At 49.0% G+C, this 24,570-nt stretch overlaps 1 protein-coding gene across 1 annotated transcript in view; it reads left to right on the forward strand.

Annotated features, from left to right (window-relative positions):
- POMT2 (protein O-mannosyltransferase 2) overlaps positions 1 to 24,288 on the forward strand; it is a 43,251-nt gene extending 18,963 nt beyond the window's left edge. The window contains exons 6-21 of the mRNA XM_008057065.1: positions 203 to 362; positions 1,580 to 1,686; positions 2,659 to 2,741; positions 4,131 to 4,240; positions 8,657 to 8,723; positions 10,918 to 10,987; positions 13,130 to 13,208; positions 14,611 to 14,762; positions 15,173 to 15,264; positions 16,220 to 16,296; positions 21,579 to 21,650; positions 21,891 to 21,950; positions 22,035 to 22,140; positions 22,931 to 23,071; positions 23,210 to 23,324; positions 23,986 to 24,288. Of these exons, the coding sequence (XP_008055256.1) occupies positions 203 to 362; positions 1,580 to 1,686; positions 2,659 to 2,741; positions 4,131 to 4,240; positions 8,657 to 8,723; positions 10,918 to 10,987; positions 13,130 to 13,208; positions 14,611 to 14,762; positions 15,173 to 15,264; positions 16,220 to 16,296; positions 21,579 to 21,650; positions 21,891 to 21,950; positions 22,035 to 22,140; positions 22,931 to 23,071; positions 23,210 to 23,324; positions 23,986 to 24,091 (1,597 nt within the window). The 3' untranslated portion in view covers positions 24,092 to 24,288. The remainder of the gene's footprint in view (positions 1 to 202; positions 363 to 1,579; positions 1,687 to 2,658; positions 2,742 to 4,130; positions 4,241 to 8,656; positions 8,724 to 10,917; positions 10,988 to 13,129; positions 13,209 to 14,610; positions 14,763 to 15,172; positions 15,265 to 16,219; positions 16,297 to 21,578; positions 21,651 to 21,890; positions 21,951 to 22,034; positions 22,141 to 22,930; positions 23,072 to 23,209; positions 23,325 to 23,985) is intronic.
- The last annotated feature ends 282 nt before the right edge of the window (positions 24,289 to 24,570 follow it).

Below are 24,570 nucleotides of genomic sequence, written 5' to 3' on the forward strand. Positions count from 1 at the left end.
ATAATGTGGCTTGCCTGCCATTTCAGGGGCGTTACAGACCACAGCCTCCATGGAGCCAGGCCATGGTCCCCTGAGGCTAGGAGCCCCCAAGACAGTGGACACAACACAGCCTCTCAACTCAGACCCTTCCTTGTCCCCGGCCACTCTTGCTTTCCAGTTTGGTTCCAGCTGCCAGACTGAGCTCTGTCTTGTTGCCTTTCAGGCCCTTCTCTGCCCCCTGGTGGTTCTGGCTGAGCCTGACAGGCATCAGTCTCGCTGGTGCTTTGGGGGTTAAGTTTGTTGGCCTCTTTATCATCCTGCACGTGGGGTTGAACACTGTTTCAGAACTCTGGGACCTGCTTGGAGACCTCCGTCTTTCGTTGGTGAGAATCAAGTGCCTGTTGTAGACATGTTTTGCTCCCCGCGTTGCTCACAGGAGCCTCTGCTGCAGGTGGGGGAGGGGCTGTTGGCCCCAGGGGGCTAGGCAGGTGGAAAGGAGAAGACGGACTAACATCCCTAGAAGTCTCTTTTGGTTTCAGTTTCTGCAGTGTCTTTTACATGTTATACAAACTACCCAGGCAGAAAAGTCTATACAGCTGGGCTCATACTGAATGTGTGGTAGACTGACCAAGGGGACTTAGCGTGATTCGGATGGGATGACTTTCTGAACTCACAGTGTTCGTTTCCTGACCCAGGGTCTCTGTATTTGGAGGCCAGGAGGGGCCCTCAGAGCTTACTGTAATACTGTTGCTTATTAAGGGCTTCTTCTGTGCAGGCACAATATGAGTGCTTTGCCTTAATAGTCTCATTGACTCTCCTAACAGCCCTGGGGAGTGGAGCTTCAGTGTCCTCAGTGTACAGATGTGGAAGGCAAGGTCTAGAGAGGAATAACTTCCCTAAGGCCATACGGGTAGTTGGGGCTGACCTGGGGCTGACCTAGGATTCATGCTTAGGTTAGGCTGACTCCTGGCCTCCACTGCTTTTCTGTGATGCCTCCCTGTCCCCTCGGACCCAAACGCCTAACAAGTTGGCTTATTCATCCAGAAAATATAGAGCCCATCCACTAAGTGTGAGGTGTGGGGTATATACAGACGGATACGGTAGGATTTCCACACTGGAGTCAGTGGAGCGGGAAGTAAGCAGGCACCAGGAGGCACTAGGCCAGTCTCAAGCAGTCCAGGAAGGCCTCTGGGAGGAAGCCACGGCCCGAAGCTAAAGTGAGGAGCAATTGGCAAGTGATGGGTGGGGCTGGAACAGTACAGGAAGCACTGGGAAAGTGAAAGGAGGCTCATGTGTCTGGACACGAAGGGGACTGGCGAGCAGTGATGCTGCATGTGCTGGTGGGGCTGTGTCCATGGCACAGTGGAGCCCAGGGTGCTGGGTGCAGGGCCTGGAGAGGTGGCAGGGGGTTGGCCTGTGTTTGTTCTGTGTAACTTGAGTGGTGGGTGCTTTGGAAAGGCTCAGGTTCCTGCTTTCTCTTCTATCCTATTGGCTTTTTCTTATGATTATGACTTTTCTGTTGAAGCCGTGTATTATGCACGTACCGGGTATAAGGCTGATGAGGCCCATGTGCCCCTGCCCCGCTTGCCTCTGTTTGCAGGTGACTGTGGGAAAGCACCTGACTGCTCGTATCCTGTGCCTCATTGTGCTGCCCCTGGCTCTCTACACGGCCACTTTTGCTGTTCACTTCATGGTGCTGAATAAAAGGTACAGCCGTGTCCTTCCTGGTGTCTTGCCCTGAGCTTCCTCTTGCCAGAGCCAGGCATGGGCCAGGTGAATTCCTGGGTCTGTGATTAGGTGACAGGAGAGGCCCAGGGGCTTTTTCCTGTTTCTTTCCTCCTGTGTTCTATCCTTTGGGCAAGCCAAGGGCTCAGAAAGACCAGCACCCTGACCTGAAGGTAGATGAGAACTTCCTTGTAGCCAGACTGTCCCCTTATCTCTAAAAAGAGTCCCTATAGTTGCAGGGACAGGCAGCAGTAAGGTGTGCAGGGGGGTGAGGATCATAATAACTGCAGCACCAACTCCTGTTTAACGAGTAACTGCAAAGTATCAGGAGCTGTGTGCAGCATTTTATATACATTATCTCATTTAATCACAGTCATTTGGGAGTTCTTTTGTTTTTTGATCTCCAGTTTATGAATGAGGAACTAAAGCTAAACAAGGTGAACTTGTCCAAGGTCACTCAGCTAGTAGGTAACTAAGTTGGGATTTAGATCCCAGTTTCTCTGATTCCATCATTCATGTCTGCCCCATGATGCCACACTATCACTCTGATTCTACTTTTCTTTATTTTTGAGTCAGGGTCTCACTCTGTCATCCAGGTTGGAGTGCTGTGGCAGGGACCACAGCTCACCACAACCTCTACCTTCTGGGCTCAGGAAATCCTTCTGCCTCAGACTTCTGAGTAACTGGGACCACAGGCATGTGCCACCATGCTGGCTACTTTTCTGAAGAGACAGGGTCTCACTCTGTTGGCTAGGCTGGTCTTGAATTCCTGGACTCAAGCGATCCTCTCATGCCTCAGTCTCCCAAAGTGCTGGGATTACAGGCGTGAGCCACCATGCCCGGCATGATTCTACTTCTTTTTAACTAACTGAGCAGATCTCTACCCAGGGGTTCTGGGAAGTCACAATTTTTGCTCTATTAACTTGGCTCTTTTCTGCCCTCCTTTCCCTGCAGTGGCCCTGGTGATGGTTTCTTCAGCTCTGCCTTCCAGGCCCGGCTTTCAGGAAACAACCTTCACAATGCTTCCATCCCAGAACGTGAGTGTCCCTGGGCTGTTACAAAGGTAAAAGGCAGAGGGGCATCTTGGGAACCGAATGGGAAGACAGGTAGCTTGGGTTGTTCTGGCCTGTAGATGGCAGAGTGGGAGCAAGAATACTTGTGAGGGAGCCAGGACAGCGTGGAGGAAGGTGTCCCGAGCTGCAGACCCTTTGGTTCTAGAGGCCAGCTGCTCCTCCGGGGCTCTCCAAGCCAGCTCTGTGCGAAGGCCAGTCACAGGGAATCTGGTGACACTCTTCGGAGCGGCTGAGCAGTCCCACCTCCCACCTGCGACTTGCTTTCATTTGCTGATTACAGAGAGAGACTGAGGCGGAGTCTGCTGTAGAGGCTTCTCCCAGTGCCACTGTGGGCATTGAATGCCTAATGCAGGAACAAGTGTGGGGACTGAAAGGTGGAGAGATCATGGCTGCTGGGAGTGGGAGGGCCAGAGATGTATGGGGTGGGTTGCCTTGGACTCAGGCCACGGAAGGATGGGTAGATCTTACTGGGAAGAGGGTGGAGGAGAGGGCATACCAGGCAGAAGGATGACACGATCAAAGCCAAGGACAGGGCAGACTCAAGGTGTGGGTCATCTGCAGACCAGAACTGGAAGACAGATTTGAGAAAGATAGGTAGGACCCAGACTGTGAGCCGTCTTCCCCTAGACAGGCTCCTCTGGGACCATGGCAGGCCTCTCCACCCTTGGGTCCATATTCTGTTGATTGACTGAATGATCAAAGAGAAGCAGGAGTTGGTCATTACTGGTGGCATGAGAGACCGGCCTGAGTGCACTGGTGAATGGCAGACTGGCTAGATTCCAGGGACTGAGAAGAGGAACAGTGACAAGAGAGAGAGGAGGCCTCTCGGGGTACCCATCACCTACAGGAGATGGACACTTTTAGGGAGTGGGCTATTCTGTGTGTTTTTTTAATTTAGAGCAAAAAAAAATCCCAAAACATTATTAAACAGTTATTTCTTATGCTAGGTTCAAAAGGATGTAGATGTGGGGTGCAAAGCCAGCCTGTCACATCTGTCCTGGAGAGCGTTCCAGATGGGGACATGCCACGCTTCTTCCTTACTCCATCGAACACATGTAGAGACCTTGACTGAAGGACATGTTGTTTTTAATCTTTGACTATTACCAATGGTGCTTTAAAATGAGTGTTAAAACCCAGCTTTTTCTGAAGTCCCCAGCGGGGTGGGGAGGAAAGGGCACAAGTGGTGCCCTGTGGGGATGTCTCTCTCCTGAGTTGGCTCCGTTGCAGTCCTGGGCCAGTGGTGACTCTCAGGGCTAGTGAATCCTGTGGCTTCCGAGGCTCCCCAGGCCGGGCAGCCTCCAGCCCTCGCCATTTGCGCCTCGCCACTTACCCCTCCGCGTCCCTTCCTCTCAGACCTGGCCTACGGCTCTGTGATCACTGTGAAGAACCTCCGGATGGCCATCGGCTACCTGCACTCCCACAGGCACCTCTACCCCGAGGGCATCGGTGCTCGCCAGCAGCAGGTGAGTGAGACTCTGCCCACATGTCATGCTCGCCATGTTTATCGTGGCTGTCCTCACGCGTGCTCCTGGTGCTGTGCTCACACTGATCCCCACTGGAAAGTCTTCCTCCTCCCGCCCCCCTCCCGTTCCCCTGGCTTGCCCAACTTCTTCAGGCTTCTACACAGGCATTGTCTGACTCCGCGACCCACTCTGTGGTGCTGGCTTAAGTGCCCCTCTGACAAGAGGCCTCTGGGCGCCCCTGCATGCCAGTGCTGCAGCCCTTTTCCTACTGAGCTGAGAGAGCTTCCTTCCTCCTGTCTCTTTTCCCTTGATTGCCAGTTTCTGAAAGGTTCAAGGGCCTGGTACATTGCCTGCCACAGAGTAGAGAGCCAGACTAGATGATCTGGTGTGAATTCTGGTTTCATATGGAATGTGGCTTTAGACAAGTTCTTTTTGTGCTTCAGTACCCTTATCTTTAAATTGCGGAAAATTCATAGTACTTCTCTCCATTGTAGGGGTGTTGTGAGGATTAAATGATATAATACATGAGAAGGAGAAGTGCACATAAGAGGGCTAGCCCCCGAGTGCCATCTGAATGGGTGAGCGACACCGGGGCCATGTTAAGGAGTGTTAGGTGTGGCTGTAGTGCATGGCACCTGAGAGGGAGAAGCCGGATATTGGAGAGGATAGTGGGACCAGATTGGGAGAGGCCTGTGTAGATTTGACTTTGTTCCATAGACAGCAGGGAGGCAGTGGAAGTTATTAAATGAGGGCAAGATGTGACTAGAACTCTGGTCTGAAAAGATAACTTCAGCAGGGATGCAGTCAATGCAAAGAAGCAATTAGGAGGCAGTAATTATGACAAAGGGTGATGAACAGGGCGAACACGGGGGCAGAGGTGGAAATGGACACAGGAAGCACATCATAGGTAGAGCGTCGGGACTGGGGTTGGACAGATGTCAAGGAAGAGCTGTGCCAAGCCTATGACTTGGACATCAGGGTGAATGTATGAGAATACTGCTTCACAGGATCAGAAGTGGAGGAGGAGGAAGAGTTTTCCTTTGTGCATTTAGGCTTATGGCTGTCTCAAGAGAGAGACCTGAGTGTGTAGCCTGTGGGTGCAAGCACACCAGGGGATGGGTGGCAGTGCCCAAAGGGAGGAGGGCCAGCAAAGGAGCCCTGGGCGCATTGACACCGCAGACTGAGAAGAGGAGAGGCGGAGAAGGGAGGAGCAGGGAGGCTGGAGGAGAGGTGGAGGGAGAGTGCAAGGAGGAGAGGTCACTGGAAAGAGGAGGTCGACCATTGGGCATTGTGGGACCTCATGAGGTGAGGCCAAGAGAGAGGCTGTTATCTGAGACACTTGGAAGGGAAGCTTCTCTGCTCGTGAAATGACCAGTGTCTTTACTTTGCAAAAGTTGTGCTTCTTAAAATACTTGATTATTCCTCCCTTTTTATTTACTAGAAAGCTGACCCAGGGCATCAGGTTTTCATATCAGTTTATCACCTTTGCTTCTCCGCTTGTCTCTGGCTCAGTGGTTCTTATCCCTGGTGTGCTTTAGAATCAACTGGAGAGATTTTTTAAAAAATTCTGAGCCTGGACTCTACTGCAGAGGAAGACTTAATGCATCTAGGAGGAGGTCCATGCATCATGTGTTTTGGTTTTGGTTTTAAGTTTTCCAGATGGTTCTAATGTATACCCAGCACAGAAACAGCTCGCCTTCTAATGGTGTCAAATTGCTGTAGGTGTCATGTAGAAGACAATAGTTACAGATAGAGTGACTAGGAACACCCACACTGTGCAGAGGAGAGAAGGGCCACATCCTGAAAGGTCCTGTTGAGCTGGCGTGGTGCACTTGGAACCTGTGTGTGGAGGTGTGGACCTGGGTTGGTGTGTAAAGGGAGTGTGTGGGGCGAGGGACAGAGTGTCTGGCTTTGTCCTTGACTGAAGCACTTGGCCTCTCTCAGCTGTTTCCTCACATGTAAATTGAAGGGAATTGGACCAGATCATCTCTGGTGGCCCTCCCTGCCCTGCAGGTCACAGTTTCGATTGTACAATGTTTTTAAAGTATAACATGTATAACATAAAATGGGAAAATATGGAAAAGTCTAAAAAACAAACAAAAGCAATACATCATCCCAGAAGATTAATGTTTATCTGAATTTTTTGATGTATAGCATTCTGCTATAATTGGATACCTGTGTTCCTAGGAAATCTCAGGTTTTTAAAAACTATTATCAAAACAAACATTTCAGTGGGAAAAAGAGGCCATGGACCAGACTTATGATAAAGATGTAGGAATGGTAATAATAATGACTTTTGTAAAAGCATACAAAAACACTCCCACTACACACACACACACACACACACACACAGTACATGCATGAGCACCACAGCCTTTAACATCCTTGAGAAAACTCAAGTTGGATGGACTGTGTCTAGCTGTTTAAAGAGTGTGAACTTAACTTTAATTTTTCTATGACCACCAAGACTTTTTAACTTCTTGTGTATTTTTAATATCATCATCTCTAATTTTTTCTGAGAAGCACAGCAAAAACCACTCAAATGAAGTAGCCATAATACAGCAAAATAATTTTTTCCCCCTAAGTGTGAATTTCAAATCTCTTTGCAAGTAGGGTTATGCATCACTTAATGGCGGGGATACATTCTGAGAAATGCTTCATGAGATGATGTTGTCATTGTGTGAACATCATAGTGTGTACTTACCTAATCCTATGTGGTACAGCCTGTAACACACTTAGGCTATATGGTATAGCCTATTGCTCCCAAGCTACGCACCTGTACAGCATGTGGCTGTACTGAATACTGTGGACAGTTGGAACACAGTGGTACATATTTGTGTATGTAAACATATCTAAACATAGAAAAGGTACAGCAAATGCAATATTATAGTCTTATGGGACCATCAGATATGAACTTTGTTGTTGACCAAAATGTCACTATGTAGTGCATGGCTGTACATTGTCCAATTGGGATTATAATAGTTCTATACTTTATTAATTGGCATAATCTTGTATATATAGTCTGTATCCTGGGAGCATTGGAATTAGTTGCCCTGGTTTACATCCTGTCTCCCCAACTCATAAGCTGTGTGACCTTGAGCAAATTACTTCACTTCAGTGTCCTTGTAAGTAAGGTGGGGATAACTACAGTACCTACAGCATAAAGTGTAACAATTCAATGAGATAAGATCTCCCCAACACTTGGAACAGTGTCTGTATTACACGGCCGCCATTTTAGCACCAGCATTTCATGAGCCTTTTCCCATGCTGCCAAAAACTTCTCTGAAACCTTTTTTGTGGCTGTAGAATATTCTATCCCATGGACATACTGTTATGTTAACTGTTTCTCTATTACTAGACATTTATACTGTTACCAAACTTTTGCTGTTAGAGTATTCCTATGTAGCATTACAGACATTTGCTCATAAACACACACACACACAAGTTTTAGAAATCAGTGTGTGTGAAATGACTATGGGTTAAAACTCTAGGACAGGATATTTATGGAGCCTTTTAGTTTCATTTGGCCACATTATAAAAACTATAATTGCATAAATTCTTTTTTTTTTTTTTTTTTTTTGAGTTGGAGTCTCACTCTGTCACCCAGACTAAAGTGCAGTGGCTGCTCCCGGCCACCGCAGCCTCGACCTGCTGGGCTCTGGCGATCTTTCCGCCTCAGCCTTCCAAGTAGCTGGAACTACAGGCGTGCGCTACCACACCCGACTCATTTTCATTTATTGTAGAGATGAGGTCTCACCAAGTTGCCCAGGCGGGTCTTGAACCCGTGGGCTCAGGCAATCCACTCACCTCAGCCTCCCAAAGGCATAAATTCTGTATTTAGGAAGTTTGAGGCATGGTCTTGATTACTTTTAAAATGCACTAAATCCTCATTCCCTTTGTGAGCTGGAAACTGTTACATAAAGCATCCTGCTGCCTCCCTCTAGAAGTCTGGAACTTTAAGGCTAAGATGCAGAGATACAAAGAAACAGATCTAGAAGGCTCTTTGAGACAAGGCCTCTAAATGCAGAAGGAAGGACAGTATCTCTCCAGTGCTAATTCTGAGCCCTGTTAGGAAACGGCCCCGGCTGATGGCTGGATTATGTTTTGAGACCCGCCTGGGCAACTTGGCGAGACCTCATCTCTACAATAAATCAAAAATTAGCCGGGCATGGTAGCGCGCACCTGTAGTTCCAGCTACTTGGAAGGCTGAGGCAGAAGGATGGCCGGAGCCCAGCAGGTCCAGGTTGCGGTGGTTGGGAGCGGCTACTGCACTCCAGTCTGAGCAACAGAGTGAGACTCCAACTCAAAAAAAAAAAAAAGAGGCTTGAGCTTAGTTTGCTGTTGTTGTCCTTGGCCAGCTGTACTGATAGTGACGTATTCTCCTTCCCTCCCCCTCCTCCCTCTTCCCCCACCCAGGTCACCACCTATCTGCACAAGGACTACAACAACCTGTGGATTATCAAGAAACATAACACAGACTCAGGTAATGTGGTCACAGGCTGCTGCTTCTCGTGTTATGGACTTTGAGCCCTTCTTAACATCTCTGATGCCTCCAAAAGGATGATCCTGCGATGGGCTTTCCTGAGAATCTTTGACTACACCTTTACTGATCTCAGTTATCCTTCCACCAATTATTTATAGAGCACCTACTATGTTCCAACCACTGTTGTAGGCACAGGGAATATGCATTCGGCAAAACAGGTAGATCTTGCCCTTAGAGCTGCCATTCTGAAGATAGCAGGGCCAGGCTCAGGCTTACTCCAGGTGAAGAGGTCACCTGAGCATGCCACCAGGAGCTGTGAGAAGCCCCAGCTGAGGTACCTGGTGGCTGCTTTCATTCCTAACTCAGAGCACACCAAGCCTTGCAGGCCCCACCATGTGGTACAGCTCAAGTCGTCTTGGTAAGATAGAGCTGCCCACTGTTCATCACTGTACTGAGCCAGTGGTTGGAGACCTGAGGACCTGCCAGCCACCCTGTGATTGGACGTGGTCCAGACTGGTGCCTGGAGTGTCATTCAGTGCCTGTTGATCTGCCCCTCACTGGCCTGGACATAGTGGCACTGAAGCACACCTGTCCGGCTCTCAGGGCTTTAGGACAAGAGCAAGCCCAGGTCCAGATCTGCCTTTCTTTGGTCAGATAGCTGGCTCCTGCAGGCCGAGAAGCACGCAGTGGCTTCTTCCTCTCACCTTCTGAGCCCGCTGTCACTGCTGACAGTCCTGTGTCATGGGTGTCCCTTGTGACTCCTCAGCAGATCCCCTGAGTGAGCTGTTCCTGAGCGTTCGTGAAGTGGGCAGTCGCTCAACTAAATGCACCTTCATTGCTCTGTCGCCTCTGTCGCCATTTTAAGGCTGGAAACGTGGTGGGCACCACCACTGTCTTTGCATCCTGCCCGTCACTAGTACACATGATGACCCCATTGGACAGTCTGTTTTTACAGTTTCATCACACAAGTATCGACTGCATTTTGATTCAACAGGCAAACATGAGTGTTCTCTCACAGTGAAGAGTCATGAGGGAAGACCAGTTTTACTTCTGAGTCATGTAGGCATGAACCCAAGCTTTGGACATCCTTATTTTTATTTTATTATTTTAGATTTGGGGGGACATGTGTGTATTCATTACTAGACATCTTAGTCTCTTATTCTATTGTAGCCTCTGAGTAAAGACAATGGCATTTCACCTAAGTGACTTAGGATTTTGTTGGAACCTTATAGACTAAGGTCTTTGTGATCTTGATGACTGTAAATGCTCCCTCTCCAATCTGTGTGAAATATTGGATTGACTTGTTTGATTTGTCATCTTGCTAGTTAATCTTTTTAAGAGACCTCAGAAGGCAGCATAGCTGAGTTCTTTGATTCTCTTGAGAGCCAGTGATTTGCACTGGCAAATTTCTCTTTCCTGACCTTGAGCTATTTATAGTGTGTTGATGTCTCACTGTTTGGGTCAGAAATTTGCAGGGATCTATTCTGTGTTGTGATTATTACTGCCAGCTCCTTTTCCATGTCATCACCTTTCTAGATTCTGACTGGTCTTGACTTCGAGAGGATACAGAAGTAGTCCTTTCCTTTCATCATTTCATCATTTTTTTTCACCTCACATTTAGCAAGTCTATTGCCAGAAACAAGACAGTCACTGGCAAAGTTTTCTGGATTTATTTGATTTTGAGGAGAGCTGGACAAATGATCACTTGCATGGAATGAATTGTTAGAAGACTATGTTAGTACTACTAAAATGTTGTTATTTATCTTCCCAGCTTCTGCTCCATGGGGACTTCAGGCTGTCAGATGGAGGCCATGTCTCCCAGCCTGGAATCTGCAGCCTGCCTCACCTGTTCAGACCCTCATCTCCTGTTCCCACTCTCCTTCCTGCCCCACCCACTTCAACAGTATGAGACCATTTACTATCGACAGATGAGTCTTGTTCTTCCATGATTCTGGTACCTTCCTCCACTGTTCACCTGACACAAGTCTCCCCCACCTTTAAGAGTCTTTTTAGGCATCATCTCTGGGACACCCTTCTCGTAACTCTCCGAGGCAATCAGGGCCCTCCTCTTTGGTTCCAGAGCACTCTGTCAGCACCTCCAACACATGGTGATGTAACTGCTTACTGGTGGACCCTCAGTTAACGCTAGCACAGTGAGTGATCTCAGTTATCACTGCTTGTTTCTTCTTGGCAGATCCCCGAGACCCTTCCTTCCCAGTGGAGTTTGTAAGACATGGAGACATCATTCGACTGGAACACAAAGAGTAAGTTTCTTTACTTGGACAAATGAATGGTGTGGGCACCAGGGGTAGGGAGTTCATTTAAGAAATCAACAGAATTCAGATTTGGTTGAGGCTCTAGAAAATGGAACAGAGCTGCCATGCTAGCATTTTATGAAGGTTGTGAGATAAACAGGCCAGCCTTTGCCTACCTATTTTGACCTGGAGGAGTTTTGAACTTTGAGAGCACCTTTCAGTTTCCATTTCCTAGAGGAAAAGGAGAAAATATGAGTTGCCCAAAGCTGTTACTTCCTTTTTTTTTTTCTTTTTTCTTTTAAGAGACAGGATCTCGTTATGTTGCCCAATCTGTCTTCGAACTCCTGGGTTCAAGCTATCCTCTCACCTCAGCCTCCCAAACAGTTCCAATAACAGGCATGCACCACTGTACCCAGCACCCAAAGCCTCTTAAGTGGCTGCCTTTAGAAAGATGTAGGAGTCTGTTTCTGAGAATATGGCAGGCTAGTTTATTTAACTAATGTTCTCCCTGAAAATGACTAACAATACTTGAATAATACAAAGACTTCTTGAAAGCATAAAAACCTGACAAGATATTAAAGAGTCACTAGGCCAAAATCTAAGTGGGAAAGAGAATCCAGAGAAATAAGTGAGACACTAAAGCCACTTTTGCTTTGATTCCACAGTCTTGAGTTCTGGGCTTTCATTTTGACTGCTTTTTATTTGTTTGTTTTGTTTGTTTTTTGAGTTGGAGTCTCACTCTTGTCACCTAGGCTGGAGTGCAGTGGCACACTCACAGCCATCGCAGCCTCTGCCTGTGATTTATTGTAGAGATGAGATCTCACCAAGTTGCCCAGGCTGGTCTCAAACCCCCGGGTCTCAGGCAGTGCTCTCGCCTCGGCCTCCCTAAGTGCTGGGATTGCAGGCTGAGCCACTACGTCCAGCCAGAGAATAGGTTTTAAAGTCAAAGCTCTCTGCTCACCCAAAGTGGCAAATTTATTAAGTGATCCTTCTCCAAAATTTGGAACCCCAAAAAGCTTAGGATAAGGATAAATCTGCATTATCTACCTATAAGGAAAAGTTACTTTGGTAGCAAGCAGAGTGTTGGGGGAGGGGGTTGGGTGAGGAGCTATCCATGGTGCCTGAGAAGTTATCACTACCAGTTGATCCTCACATGAATATGCAGCTCAAATTCATGTCAGCCTGGGTAATCTTGGAATCTTCAAGTCATGAACTTAATGAACATGATCCTAGACTGGTAATTCTCCTAGGTGCATGACAAATAGCACATGCAAGTAGTATCCATTCCCACGAACAGCTTTTCAGCCACAGTGAATAGCATACAGTCAAAAATAAGAAAGCACACAAGGAAATAGGGGCAGGCAGAAGCACTAGGCAGAAGAAGTAGCCCTGCAAAAATTTCAGACACTAATCAGGGGATTATATATATATATATATGCATGTATCTATATATCTCCATATAGACATATCTGTAAGCAATTAGCATTGGTTTGTCTCTAGTCAGTTGGATCCTGGACACTTAAATTTTTTATTTTATTATTTAATGCATTTCATTGTATCATTAACAAATTATTTATTTCAGTTAAATTTTACAAATTTCCAGAAGTTTTATAGTGAACATTTATTACTTCTTATGGATAAAAGTGAGAAGAGTTGATGTGAAAACCCAAACAAGTAAAAGCTAAATTAACTCCCTCCTGCCCAACAGGTCTCCACTTTGCAAAACCAGTGGTGGGAGTAGATGGAGTGGAGGCGGGTGAGGAGGCTACCTTGCTCAGGCATGTGTGGGTGACACGTTTTCATTTTCTCCCCACATCTGCCTCATAAGTCAGGCAAGCTAAGTGCTTCGGAGCTCCCAAGTGTGTGACAGCTACCCCCCACCCCTGCCAACAACTACAGTGAGCCCCCGTCTTGGCATGTCAGCCAGTGCTCTGACCATCTGCTCTCCCGGGCTGGGCTCTGGGTATTTCTTGTGAGTAAATCTCTGGGTATTTCTTGTGAGTAAATAGGAAACAAGTTCCTGATGTGTTGGATTTAATAGTTAAGATTCTAATTTTGCTTGTCCTAGCAGATGATCCTGAAAATCCTTAGTTAATGAAGAAGCATGAACATCCCTTCAGGGTAGTGACAGTTCTCTTTTCTAACTTCCAGGACTTCCCGGAACTTACACAGTCACTACCATGAGGCTCCCCTGACCCGGAAGCACTATCAGGTCACTGGCTATGGCATAGTAAGTGAGCAACTGGGGTGTGCGCTGGATGTGAAAAGTATGGGCCTTGGCTCAGGGCCGTGTGGTGGGACACATCTTCCCAAGAATTCTGGAGTGTTCTCAAGGATTGGAGGCTGCACTGGGACTCGCTGAACATTCAGGGGCTTTTTGGCGAGGCTTGCTGTGGGAAAGCAGCCTGTGAAGTCTGTTCATCTCCATCCCTCTCCTCATATAACCACCATGCCGTGTATGTGTTCTGATACTTAATAAATGTCAGATGTGAATACTGTTTGGGTCTCTTAAAATCTCATTGGAAGCCGGGCTCGGTGGCTCAGCCTGTAATCCCGTGCCTTTGGGAGGCTGAGGTGAGTGGATCGCCTGGACCTGCGGGTTCAAGACCCACCTAGGCAGTGAGACCTCATCTCTACAATCAGTCATGGTAGCGCATGCCTGTAATTCCGGCTACTCGGAAGGCTGAGGCGGAAGGATCGCTGGAGCCCAGCAGGTCGAGGCTGCGGTGGCCGGGAGCGGCCACTGCACTCCAGTCTGGGCGACAGAGTGAGACTCCAACTCAAAAAAAAAAAAATCTCATTGGACATAGAAACCAAGGACCCACAATATGGCCCCTTATGAATATGTAAGTTGATCTTTGGCAGATCCCAAATTCTCAATTGGCTTTATTTTTAAGGATTGCATCCCTGTTCTGCAAAGGGATGTCATCTACATAGCTTCTGTATTTAACTACCTCAGGGAGATGCCGTTAATAGAGTGAAAGCTCTGAATACTTATGGCTTGTGGGGTAATTGAAGACAAAAACTACTAGCGGAAACATACTTGTGACTCTTAGTTTCATTCCCTTCCAAGATCTTAAGTAAAGACTCTGGGTTCTTTAAGGTGAATTTCCCAGCCCTCTTTCTGTTTGCTCATCCCACATTGTACCCAAGTCAAGACTCTGAACTTTCTCATCTTCATTCTTGTGGGTGTCTCCTGAGGAGAATTAGATACGACTGTCTTAATTTCCAAAGTGCAGTACCCAGGCCAGACGTTTTTGGCATAGATGAGTTGAGGCTCCAGATGGCCAGAGTAGTAGATGCAAGTAGCCCAAATCTATTTCTGTCGGCTCAGCATGGTTTCTTGAGTTTTGTTTAAGGGCAGAAACATCTGTTTAGAGCTTCGACTCTCCTCTTAGGAAGTGAAGACTTGGACTTCCGGTCCTAGGAGTTGCACTCCTTCTTTGGATTGTTGTCGTGAGCTGGGGCATTTCTATGACCCTCTTGACCCTTTCCTACCTCCCTCGAGGCTGACTTGGTCATTAGCCTTTGTGACATGGTGGCATCTGAAAGGGGGGCCATTTCTCTTTTTGACACCTTTTCTCTACAGTCCTCTCACTTGCTTTGTGTTTTTTTCTTGGCGTATGTGGCAGAATGGGACAGGAGACTCAAATGACTTCTGGAGGATTGAAGTTGTGAACAGAAACTTTGGAAACCGGATCAAAGTGCTGAGAAGTCGAATTCGCCTCATCCATCTGGTCACAGGGTGTGTTCTGGGCTCCTCAGGAAAGGTTCTGCCTAAGTGGTAAGTCTCAGATTCTGATATCCCTGTCGAGGCTGGGCTTTTCCTTCTGCCCACGGAGAGTGCACCAGAAGCTCTCGCTTTCCAGGGATCAGTGTGCACTGCCGTCTGCTTTCTCTTCGTAGCAGATGGAGGAGAACAGGCCTCAGGTCGCATGGAGCACAGAACTTCAGGGCAGCTTCGAGATTATGTGTTCTTATAAGTGGATGTGTGTACACCTGGCTTGTGCGAATAACTCTCTGGGTCTGTGTCTCTTTAAATGGGAGTGCCATATGCTAGACTACTCCTAGGATAGAAGTGCGAGGTTAAAAAGAATGGCTGCCAGGTTGAAGAGAGAAGGGCTCCATGGAAGCCAGTGCTGCTCTATGGAAGACTTCAGGTCTTCTGAGAGACAGTGTGACTCCTTTTCACAGGGGCTGGGAGCAGCTGGAAGTGACTTGCACTCCATACCTCAAAGAAACCCTCAACTCCATCTGGAATATAGAGGACCACATCAACCCCAAGTGTGAGTGGGTCACCTTCTGGGCTGGCTCCGGAGGGCAGCATTTATACGATACACAAACCATCAGAGGCTTTGCTGTCATGGCATTGTGTTGCCATCTCTTCCTTTTTTAATCCTAACTTCCTTACGGGAGTTGTGTATACCTATAGAGCTGGCTCCTTTTTCTTCTTGTCCACTCCCTCCTTAGACTCCTCTCCCTAAAGTGACCAGTGGCCATCTGCAGGTTCATCTGTCTCATCTCCATCTGGGCCCCTCTCCCCTGCACCATGGGTACCTCCCCAGCCTCCAGACTTGGAGCAAGCTGGAACTTTCCCTTGCGCTCCAGGGTAGAGCTTTTCCCCATCCACCCAGCACCTGTGTGGAAAGTGGCAGCCACAGCCCTGATCTGCGCCCTATGTCACTACTCCCAGGCTCCAGTATGACATTTCCACTTCAGTGTCAGCTTGTGGAAGCATCCGCTGTTTTCCTAAACTATCCCCTTAAGCTTATACACAATTTTTTCTTCCCTTTGTGCTTTCCATTGTGTTCTTAATACTGAATCCAGCCAAACCATCTAACTAATTACACACCTCTTTACTGAGTATGCCTTATGGGGCCCTGTGGATATATTGGCGAAGGGAAGTAGCCTCGGTCCCTGTCCCCACAGACCTCATGCCCAGCAGGGTAGCAGCATCTGAGCCAGTAACACAGTGAAGGGTGACGGTGCCGAGAACTTTCGGAGCACCATGCGGGAGGCCTTCTCATCTGCTTCCTTTGGATTTCTCAGAATGCTTGATGATGCTTAGTACCAGAATAAAGGATCAAGAATTGGGCCAGACTTTCTCTAGTCTCCTCACCACTTTGACAGCTTGTCAGGAAGGCTGCACTTGGACTTGTAGGAATGTGGATACCATGGACAGACAGACTGCGAGGGGAGAATGCATGACAAAGTCTTTTCTTCTGTGTTTTTTTCCCCTAGTGCCAAACATCAGCCTGGAGGTGCTACAGCCCAGCTTCCCTGAGATCTTGCTGGAGTCGCACATGGTCATGATCCGGGTACTGTGGCCCCTGCTCCTTTCATGGTGTCCCTTAAGAGCTCTTGGACAGCCACACATAGGGATCCCAAATCAGTGCTGTGGGAGAGAGCACCGCCCCCTTGGGAGGGCTCGAAAGCGTCTTCACCTACTGGTGTACTTGATCTGCAAGGGCATGTCCCTTACCACGGGATGAGGATAGTGGTGGTGGTGATAGCAGTGGGCCCATTGGGAGCTCTTATGTGCCAGATACTACTCTCAGCACTTCACATGTATTAACTCATCTGATACTTACCACAGTCCTGGGGAGGTTATTGTCACTCCCAGTTTACAGATGAAGGAGCTGAGGCACAGAGAGGGTACGGAACTTGCCCAGGGTCGCACAACTAGGCTAGTAGGCTTTCAGAGTCATTGCTAGTTGCCACAACCCTCCTCTGCCTCCAGTGATTTGCAGATCTGTTTAAGTGGCAGAGTCCCTGAAAGTCACAGTGCTCTTGGTTGGAGATCATGAGACACTGATACCATCATAGGAAATCGAGACCAGCAGCTGCAGACCTCAGTGGAGTGCTTACATGCAGCACGAGGTCCCAGTCATGAACCTACTCACATTCCTGGGCAGAACTCTCTATGGGGAGCAGGGGATTCTTCCTTAAGGTTTTATGAGACTTGTTGTTTGCACTCTCTGTCATTAGTAGCTGGCAGCTATTGGAGGATCAAAGGTTGGAGGAAGATTCAGAGGAAATCCTTGTATTCAGGAAACTACCCACCAGTGTATATTTCCCTGAGGAAACTAGGGAAATGCTGCTGGGGCCTCTGTGTTTAGTGGAGACACCCCTTCCTCTGGCTTATGGGAAACATGTGTTCCACAGGCATGATGTTTAAGCACCCCTGAGTCTCAAAGCTGGACATGTGACTGTCAACCCACCCACAAGGCTGCAGGGAGGGGCAGCAGTTGTGTTTTCCCTGGTGAGCCATTGTCAAGGGGACTTTCCTGGAGGCGACTGTGACTGTGTAAGCAGTAAATACAGTTGACTTACTTCACCAGTCAAGTTCTAAAAATTTAGATCTTGTCACGTTTGCACATTTGGAGGTGATGAGTTGACATCATGCAATCTCTGGGTCACTTCTTCCCTGACTCCTGCTTGTAGCTGTCACTGTGGCTCATCGACCTAGCTCTTTTGGATATGTGCCTGTCAGTCAGAATGTCACTCTGGGTCTGGGTAGAATTATAAGACTAAATCTAAGTTTCATTTTGTCATTCATTATCTGGGAGGTAGAGTCACAGAAGAAAAGGGATGCAAGGGAGTTTTCTTAGTCAACTGATGTAGAGTCGGGAGGCCAAAATACTGAGTCAAAACTAGAGAAACTGCAGGCAGGCTTGTCTGCCAGCACAGTGGAGGCTGGAGGCCTGGCAGGGAAGGCTGGCTTGCCTGGTGAGTGAGCTGGAACAGGCCCGTCTAGATTTTGAGCATAGACAACAGCTTATAGTTACATGTGCCTGTGATGGTTATAGATTTCTCCTTCCTTCCATCTCTTGGTTTGGTAAAGGAGCAGGAGTGCTCAGGGTCTAATGGAGTGAATAGGATTCCCTGGGCTTATTGCCATTCTCGCTGGAGTTCCTGAGTTTGGGACTGAACTGGACTGTTTTGAAGGAATTGATTTTTCTCAGCAACTGTCCCAGGGGTCCAGAATGATCCATTCCTCATTCTCATGTCCTTCAAAGGGTCACAGGGATGCAGGGGCTGTACAGATGGCCCTCTTAGTGTGACAACCCCATGGCACTTTTACCCTGGAGAAGCAGCGCCCCATGCCCCTGACAACTTGGATTAGTAAGGGACTGGGTGGCAGTTCACCAAACCAGAATTTTTGGATCTTTCTTGAGCTCTACCAGTGGTTCTCCATTGAGGACATTTTACCTCCCGGAGGATATGTGGCCATGTTGGGGAATATTTTTGGCTGGCATAACTGAGGGGTGAGGGGGTAGGGGTGCTACTGGCATCCCTGTCAGTGAGTAGAGGTGAGGGATGCCAAATGCCCTGCAGTGCACAGGATAGCCCCCACAACAGAGTCTCACCTGACCCAAGACAGAAGTAGTGCTGAGGCTGGAAGCCCTTGCCTGACTTGTAGCATCTGACTCCCCTTCGGGGGAAATATATATATATTTTTTTGAGTTGGAGTCTCCCTCTGTCGCCCAAGCTGGAGTGCAGTGGCACGCTCATGGCCACCGCACCCTCGACCTACTGGGCTCATTTGAGGGGCCAGCCCCCGAAAAGGGATTTAGGAGGTCCCTTGGAAGGTGTGATGGCATCGGCGACTTGTAGGGATAGATATTAAAAGAAAGAAAGAGACTGGGGGAGAAAGAAAGAAGCTGGACTCTGTCTAGTGTAGAAGCCGATTCTGTAGGAGGGATAGATATTAAAAGAAAGAAAAATGGAGGGATAGATATAAAGAGAAAGAAAGAAGGTGGACATCTGTTCAGTGAATTGAGCAGAAGCCATTTATTGGGGGTTTACAGCGTGTATTTATCCCAAATTTTACACAGGCAGTCTTACAAGTCTTCCACATGAACACAAGCCAGGTGCAGAAGGGGCGCCCCCCCACCCACCAGGTGTTTCTTCAGGCATGAGGAAGAACAATCTCAATTAAATCACAAAACTTTTACATGGACACAAAGCAAGGTGAATGAGGGGCATCCCTCACCCACCAGGTGTTTCCTGGAGTAAGAGGAAGGGCAATCCCAATTAAATCACAAGACATTTACATGAACATAGAGCCAGGTAGATGAGGGGCGTCCCCCACCCACCAGGTGTTTCCCCAAGCATGAGGAATGAGGATCCCAAACTATCTCACTATTCCTCATGCTTGGTTAATATTTCTCAAAAGCAATACAACAATTCTAATATCATAATATTCTAATAATCAATAACTTTTAAAACCTATGCATACGCAACACCTAATAACCAACCTCAATCCCAGTTCCTCTCTGTTTTTGCTAATTCTACCTACACTATAGAAACTCTTAATTATAGCCCAAACCAATTCCTAAGGAATGTGGCTCAGTCAAAAGATCACGCTGGGCCGTTTCTGGGAACAATTGATTACAATCTCTTAACAAAATGGCTGTTCCGAAATCTTATAAATCTATTTTAACTTTTATAAAATCTTATAAATCTATTTTAACTTTTATAAAATTTTCTAATTCCTAATCCTGATCATCAGCAATAAAGCATCTAAAAACTAAAACCCAAGTATAAACTGGAAATTGTATTAAAGCCAAAACTGCAAATGTAGAAGATGGAAACAATGTAATTTCTAAAGTTAGCTGTATTCTTATTAAACCTCAAAATATCATGTTTGATCATGCTTGAACTGACATAATTCACTGATGTAGCATAACCTATTCTGTGAATAAAATAAATTCAATTTCTATAATAAGTAGAAAAAACCCTATACTAACTGTAGCTAAAACCTGGTTTAAAAGAAGGCAGCCCAGTCCAAAGTACGTGCTGGGCCCTTTGGAATGTGGCCCAGCCCAAAGTTTGTGCTGGGCCGTTTCTGGTAGCTCTAGATATTTATCTATATTATTAGGTTGAAACAGCACTTTGTATGTATATACTAATTCTACAAATATACTATTAAATCTTAAAAGAAACTTGTACCGTATTAAAGGCTCCCAAATGTGACCTGAGTTTGAATTATGTTAAGTTTAAAGCTGAAACCGCAGTCTGGGAGAAACGGGAACAATGGACTCCTAAAGTAAGCCATGCTTGTCATACTCTCAGAACTTCATGCTTAGATCATCAAAGTCCCTGCTAGTGGATCATGCCAAACAGCAAAGAAGGGAAGAGGGAATGGGCCTTTAGCTCCTGAACTCGTCCTAGTAGTCTCAGGGTCTGCAGCCTGCCTGGATCCCTAACGTTCAGGCAGGCTCCACGACCAACTCCCAACAGGCTCAGGTGATCCTTTCACCGCAGCCTTCCAACTAGCTGGAACTACAGGCACGTGCCACCATGCCTGGCTAATTTTTTGATTTATTGTAGAGATGAGGTCTCACCAAGTTGCCCAGGCTGGTCTCGAACCCATGGGCTCAGGTAATCCTCTCACCTCGGCCTCCCAAAGTGCTGGGATTATAGGCATGAGCCACAGCACCTGGTCAAGAGGTTAATTCCAAAGAATCTTTTTATTTATTCTATTGTTTTTTGAGTTGGTCTCACTCTGTCGCCCAGCCTGGAGGATAGTAGCACGCTCACAGCCACAGCAGCCTTGACTGGCTGGGCTGAGGCAATCCCTCCGCCTCAGCCTTCCAAGTAACTGGAACCACAGGCATGCGCCATCACGCCTAGCTAATTTTTCTTGATTTATTGTAGAGATGAGGTCTCGCCAAGTTGCCCAGGCTGGTCTTGAACCCATGGGCTCAGGTAATCCTCTCACCTCGGCCTCCCAAAGTGCTGGGATTATAGGCATGAGCCACAGCACCTGGTCAAGAGGTTAATTCCAAAGAATCTTTTTATTTATTCTATTGTTTTTTGAGTTGGTGTCTCACTCTGTCGCCCAGCCTGGAGGATAGTAGCACGCTCACAGCCATGGCAGCCTTGACTGGTTGGGCTGAGGCAATCCCTCCGCCTCAGCCTTCTAAGTAACTGGAACCACAGGCAGGTGCCATCACGCCTAGCTAATTTTTCTTGATTTATTGTAGAGATGAGGTCTCGCCAAGTTGCCCAGGCTGGTCTCGAACCCATGGGCTCAAGCAGTTCTCTCACCTCAGCCTCCCAAAGTGGTGGGATTATAGGCATGAGCCACCACACCCGGCCTAGAGATACTTTTTTAGTCTGTCCTGATGATGAGGCTGACCTCAGTCCTGGTGGGTAACATGCAGGCTCCTGACCTAATCCTTGTTTTAGCAAAGACTGAACCTGCCATGTAGAGATAGGTGATGAGTCCTTCAGGCTCTAGCTGCATCGGGAGCGATTTCTCTCCCAGTGAGTGAAGTGAGTTCTAGAGGGCAAAAAAACCCTTTGTTATGCACAAAGCACAGGTGTTCATATGGTACATAGCAGTGATACGTATAGCTCTAGCATTGAAATGTTGTGAAGGGAATTTAGAAAAAAATGTCTAAAAAGGCCAGGACAGGGGCAGTCATGGAAAAAGAAGTTGAGAAATGCGAGGCTAAAGTAAGCTTTTCCAGGTCCAGGCACTCAGAGTTTCTGCTTTGGCCCTGGTCAGAGACACTGCACTCACACCTCACCCACACCTCGCCAGCTGGGTCTCTGTCTTGATTAGCTTTTCTCTGCCACCTTCCTATAGGGGAACAATGGCCTCAAACCCAAGGACAATGAGTTCACGTCCAAACCCTGGCACTGGCCTATCAACTATCAGGTAGGGCCCAAGGCTAAGGCCCCTTCCAGGAAATGGAGCCAGAAAGAGCCCGTGGAGACTGAGGGTGGGTGTGTGGGGTGGCAGGGGAGGCCCCACCTCTGGGTCTGTCCTGATTCCGCCCCTCCCAGAGTGCTTGTGTAGAATTTGCATGTTCTGAGAAAGGTGCCCATCTTCCCCCCACAATGGGCATGGCAGGGCATGAGCCAGGCCCCAGGTCAGCAGGTGACCTCCGTTCCACAGGGCCTGCGTTTCTCGGGCATCAATGACACAGACTTCCGAGTCTATCTGCTTGGCAACCCGGTGAGTAGGACATTCCAGCTTGGGCCAGCACCTGCCTGTGGAGGGGACCATGTTCTTCTCACCACCTGTCCTCACCTCCTGCAGGTGGTTTGGTGGCTGAACCTGCTGAGCGTTGCCCTCTACCTTCTCTCAGGGAGCGTCGTGGCTGTGGCTGTGCAGAGGGGGGCGCAGCTGCCCACGGAGGTTGCAGGTCAGTCCGTGCTCTCCCTCCTTGACCTTGAGCTGGGGGGACTGCGCCCTGGGGCGGGCCGTCCTTCACCTTTGACACCCACACTTTCCGTTCTCCTTAGCTTGAGAAAGCTAGCAGCCCCCAATCACCCAGTGCCGTGTCACACATTGCATCCTCCCAACAGCCCCTGGGTAGGGTCTGATTACCCCATGTTACGGACTAGGCAGTCCAGGTACAGTGAGAGTCAGAGGCTGCCCCAGGAGACACAGCCTAGTGATGGAGTGAGCTCTGAGCCCGGCGGTTTGCTTTCAGAGTCTCCAGCACCTCCATGCACACAGAGCTGCCGGTTGCTGCTCTTCGGCCCCGTTGTTCTGGCCCTGTCCTTGTGGGCCAGAGAGGAGCCTCTAGCCACAGCTGAGACACACAGGCCCTTGCCTCTGCATCTCCCTGTCTGAACAGCTCCAGTCCCAGACACCCCCTCACTCCCCTCGATCCTCACCTCTGACCTCACCTTTGCCCCATCTGCTGCTTCAGAGGTGTATGTGGCAGCCAAGAAGTGGGAGGTGGAATGGGAGGGAGCCCCTCCCTCTGGTGTTTGGCATGATGCCTCCCTAGCCGGTGCTGACCAGGGCTCTCGAGCCCCTGATGCCTGCCACTTCTTCCAGGTGCCACAGGAGCTAGGGTGGGTCCAGATGAGAGAGGGAAGGCCTAGTGAGTGAGGGAACTCGTTCAGATCCCCAAGCGGGGTGGGGGGGCAGAGCTGAACTGGGTGTCCTTGTCCCCTGACCGGGCTGTGCTGCTTGGGGCCCAGGGCTGTCCCAGGTCCTGCTGCGAGGAGGCGGCCAAGCCCTACTTGGCTGGGTGCTCCACTACGTCCCGTTCTTCCTGATGGGCCGGATTCTCTACTTCCACCACTACTTCCCTGCCATGCTCTTCTCCAGCATGCTGACAGGTCAGCGCTGCCCACGGGCCCAGAGCTGGCCCAGGGGAGGTGGGTGGTAAGAGGCCGCAGTGCTGAGAGGGAATCTCTATCTCCTGACTGGGGTGGCTCCTTGCTCCTGTGTTCCAGAAGTCCCTTTTCTGTCACTAGGCATACTGTGGGACACACTGCTGAGGCTGTGTGCCTGGGGCCTGGCCTCCCCCTCCCTGGCCAGGGCTGTCCACGTGGTGGGGATCCTAAGCCTGCTGCTGGGAACGGCCTACAGGTAAGCGCCCCTGCACCGTGTGCCCCACTGTGGGCCCAGTGGAGCTTCGTTCCTGGGTGCATCTGAGGGTCCCCCAGGTGCTTCTGAAGCTACCTGTGCCCATCCCCAGCAGCTCTGGGTCAGGCGGGGCCATGGTTTTCAGAGCCCCCAGGTGGCCCTACTGTGCAGCCAGGAAGGAGGGGGTCCGGGAGGGAGCGGGCTTCCAGCTTCCATAGCATCCCAGCACACCCAGAAGGGCCCCCTCTTTAGTCCCAGTGACTGCCTTGGCAGCACGAGGGAGAGGGAAGGAAGGGTGAAGGGGTGTACTCTGAATCTCTGGAAGAGAGTTGTTGGAAAGCCCCCTTTTCACCACCTCCTGCGATCTCATGGACCCCTGCCTGAGATCACTGACCTTTGAGGGGGTGTGGCCTGTGAGCGTGTGCCTAAGAGGGTCAACTTCACATTGGGACAAACTGGGCCAAACAGCTAATGACCAGACCCTGGAAGGGCCGTCTCCTGGGCCTCTCGGGGAGAGCCCTTCCTTTATCCAGTAAGTCCTCTTTGTGTGTCTAGATGCCGAGCCCCCTTGCATGTGGGGTCTGTGAACTCCAGCGGGAGGAGTCAGTTCCAGCTCCTCAGCCGAGCCACAGGTCGCCAACTGCCTCCCTTGCTTCTCTCGCAGCTTCTACCTCTTCCACCCCTTGGCCTATGGGATGGTCGGTCCCCTGGCTCAGGACCCCCAAAGTCCAATGGCAGGACTGCGGTGGCTGGAATCGTGGGACTTTTGAGGCCACTGAAGGACTTCATCCTGGGCCCAGGAACTGCCTGGAACAGCCAGCTGTGGAGCCAGCTTCTGGACCCTTCCAGCTGTGGAGGAACCTGCCCAAGGATCCTGGAGAGTTCTGCTGCTGCCAGGACTAAACTCTGGGAGCACCCCAGAATTAACCCCAGCTTCAGAGCCACAGCTGTCAGAGCTGCAGCTGCAGCGTGGCCCTCTCTCAGGCCCACTTCCCCGAGTGACCCCGAGGCAGGATGGCTATGCGCGGGGTGAGTGTGTGAGAGTTTGCATGTGGGGGCCATTGGCCCTTCCCTGTGGGACATAGACTTGCAGCTGTGGACAGCTGAGTGTCATAAACACTAAGAAATAGTCTGGGCCTCCAGTCCTATTTTCTGATTTTTTTCCACATTGGATTTGATTTTCTTTTGTTTTGTAAGATCTATAAAAAATTCTCTGACCTGCAAGTGGGCCCCAAGGTCGAGAATACTT

Source organism: Carlito syrichta, unplaced genomic scaffold, assembly GCF_000164805.1.
Source record: "Carlito syrichta isolate Samal-C Ts95f unplaced genomic scaffold, Tarsius_syrichta-2.0.1 Scaffold302712, whole genome shotgun sequence".
Taxonomy (NCBI): domain Eukaryota; kingdom Metazoa; phylum Chordata; class Mammalia; order Primates; family Tarsiidae; genus Carlito; species Carlito syrichta.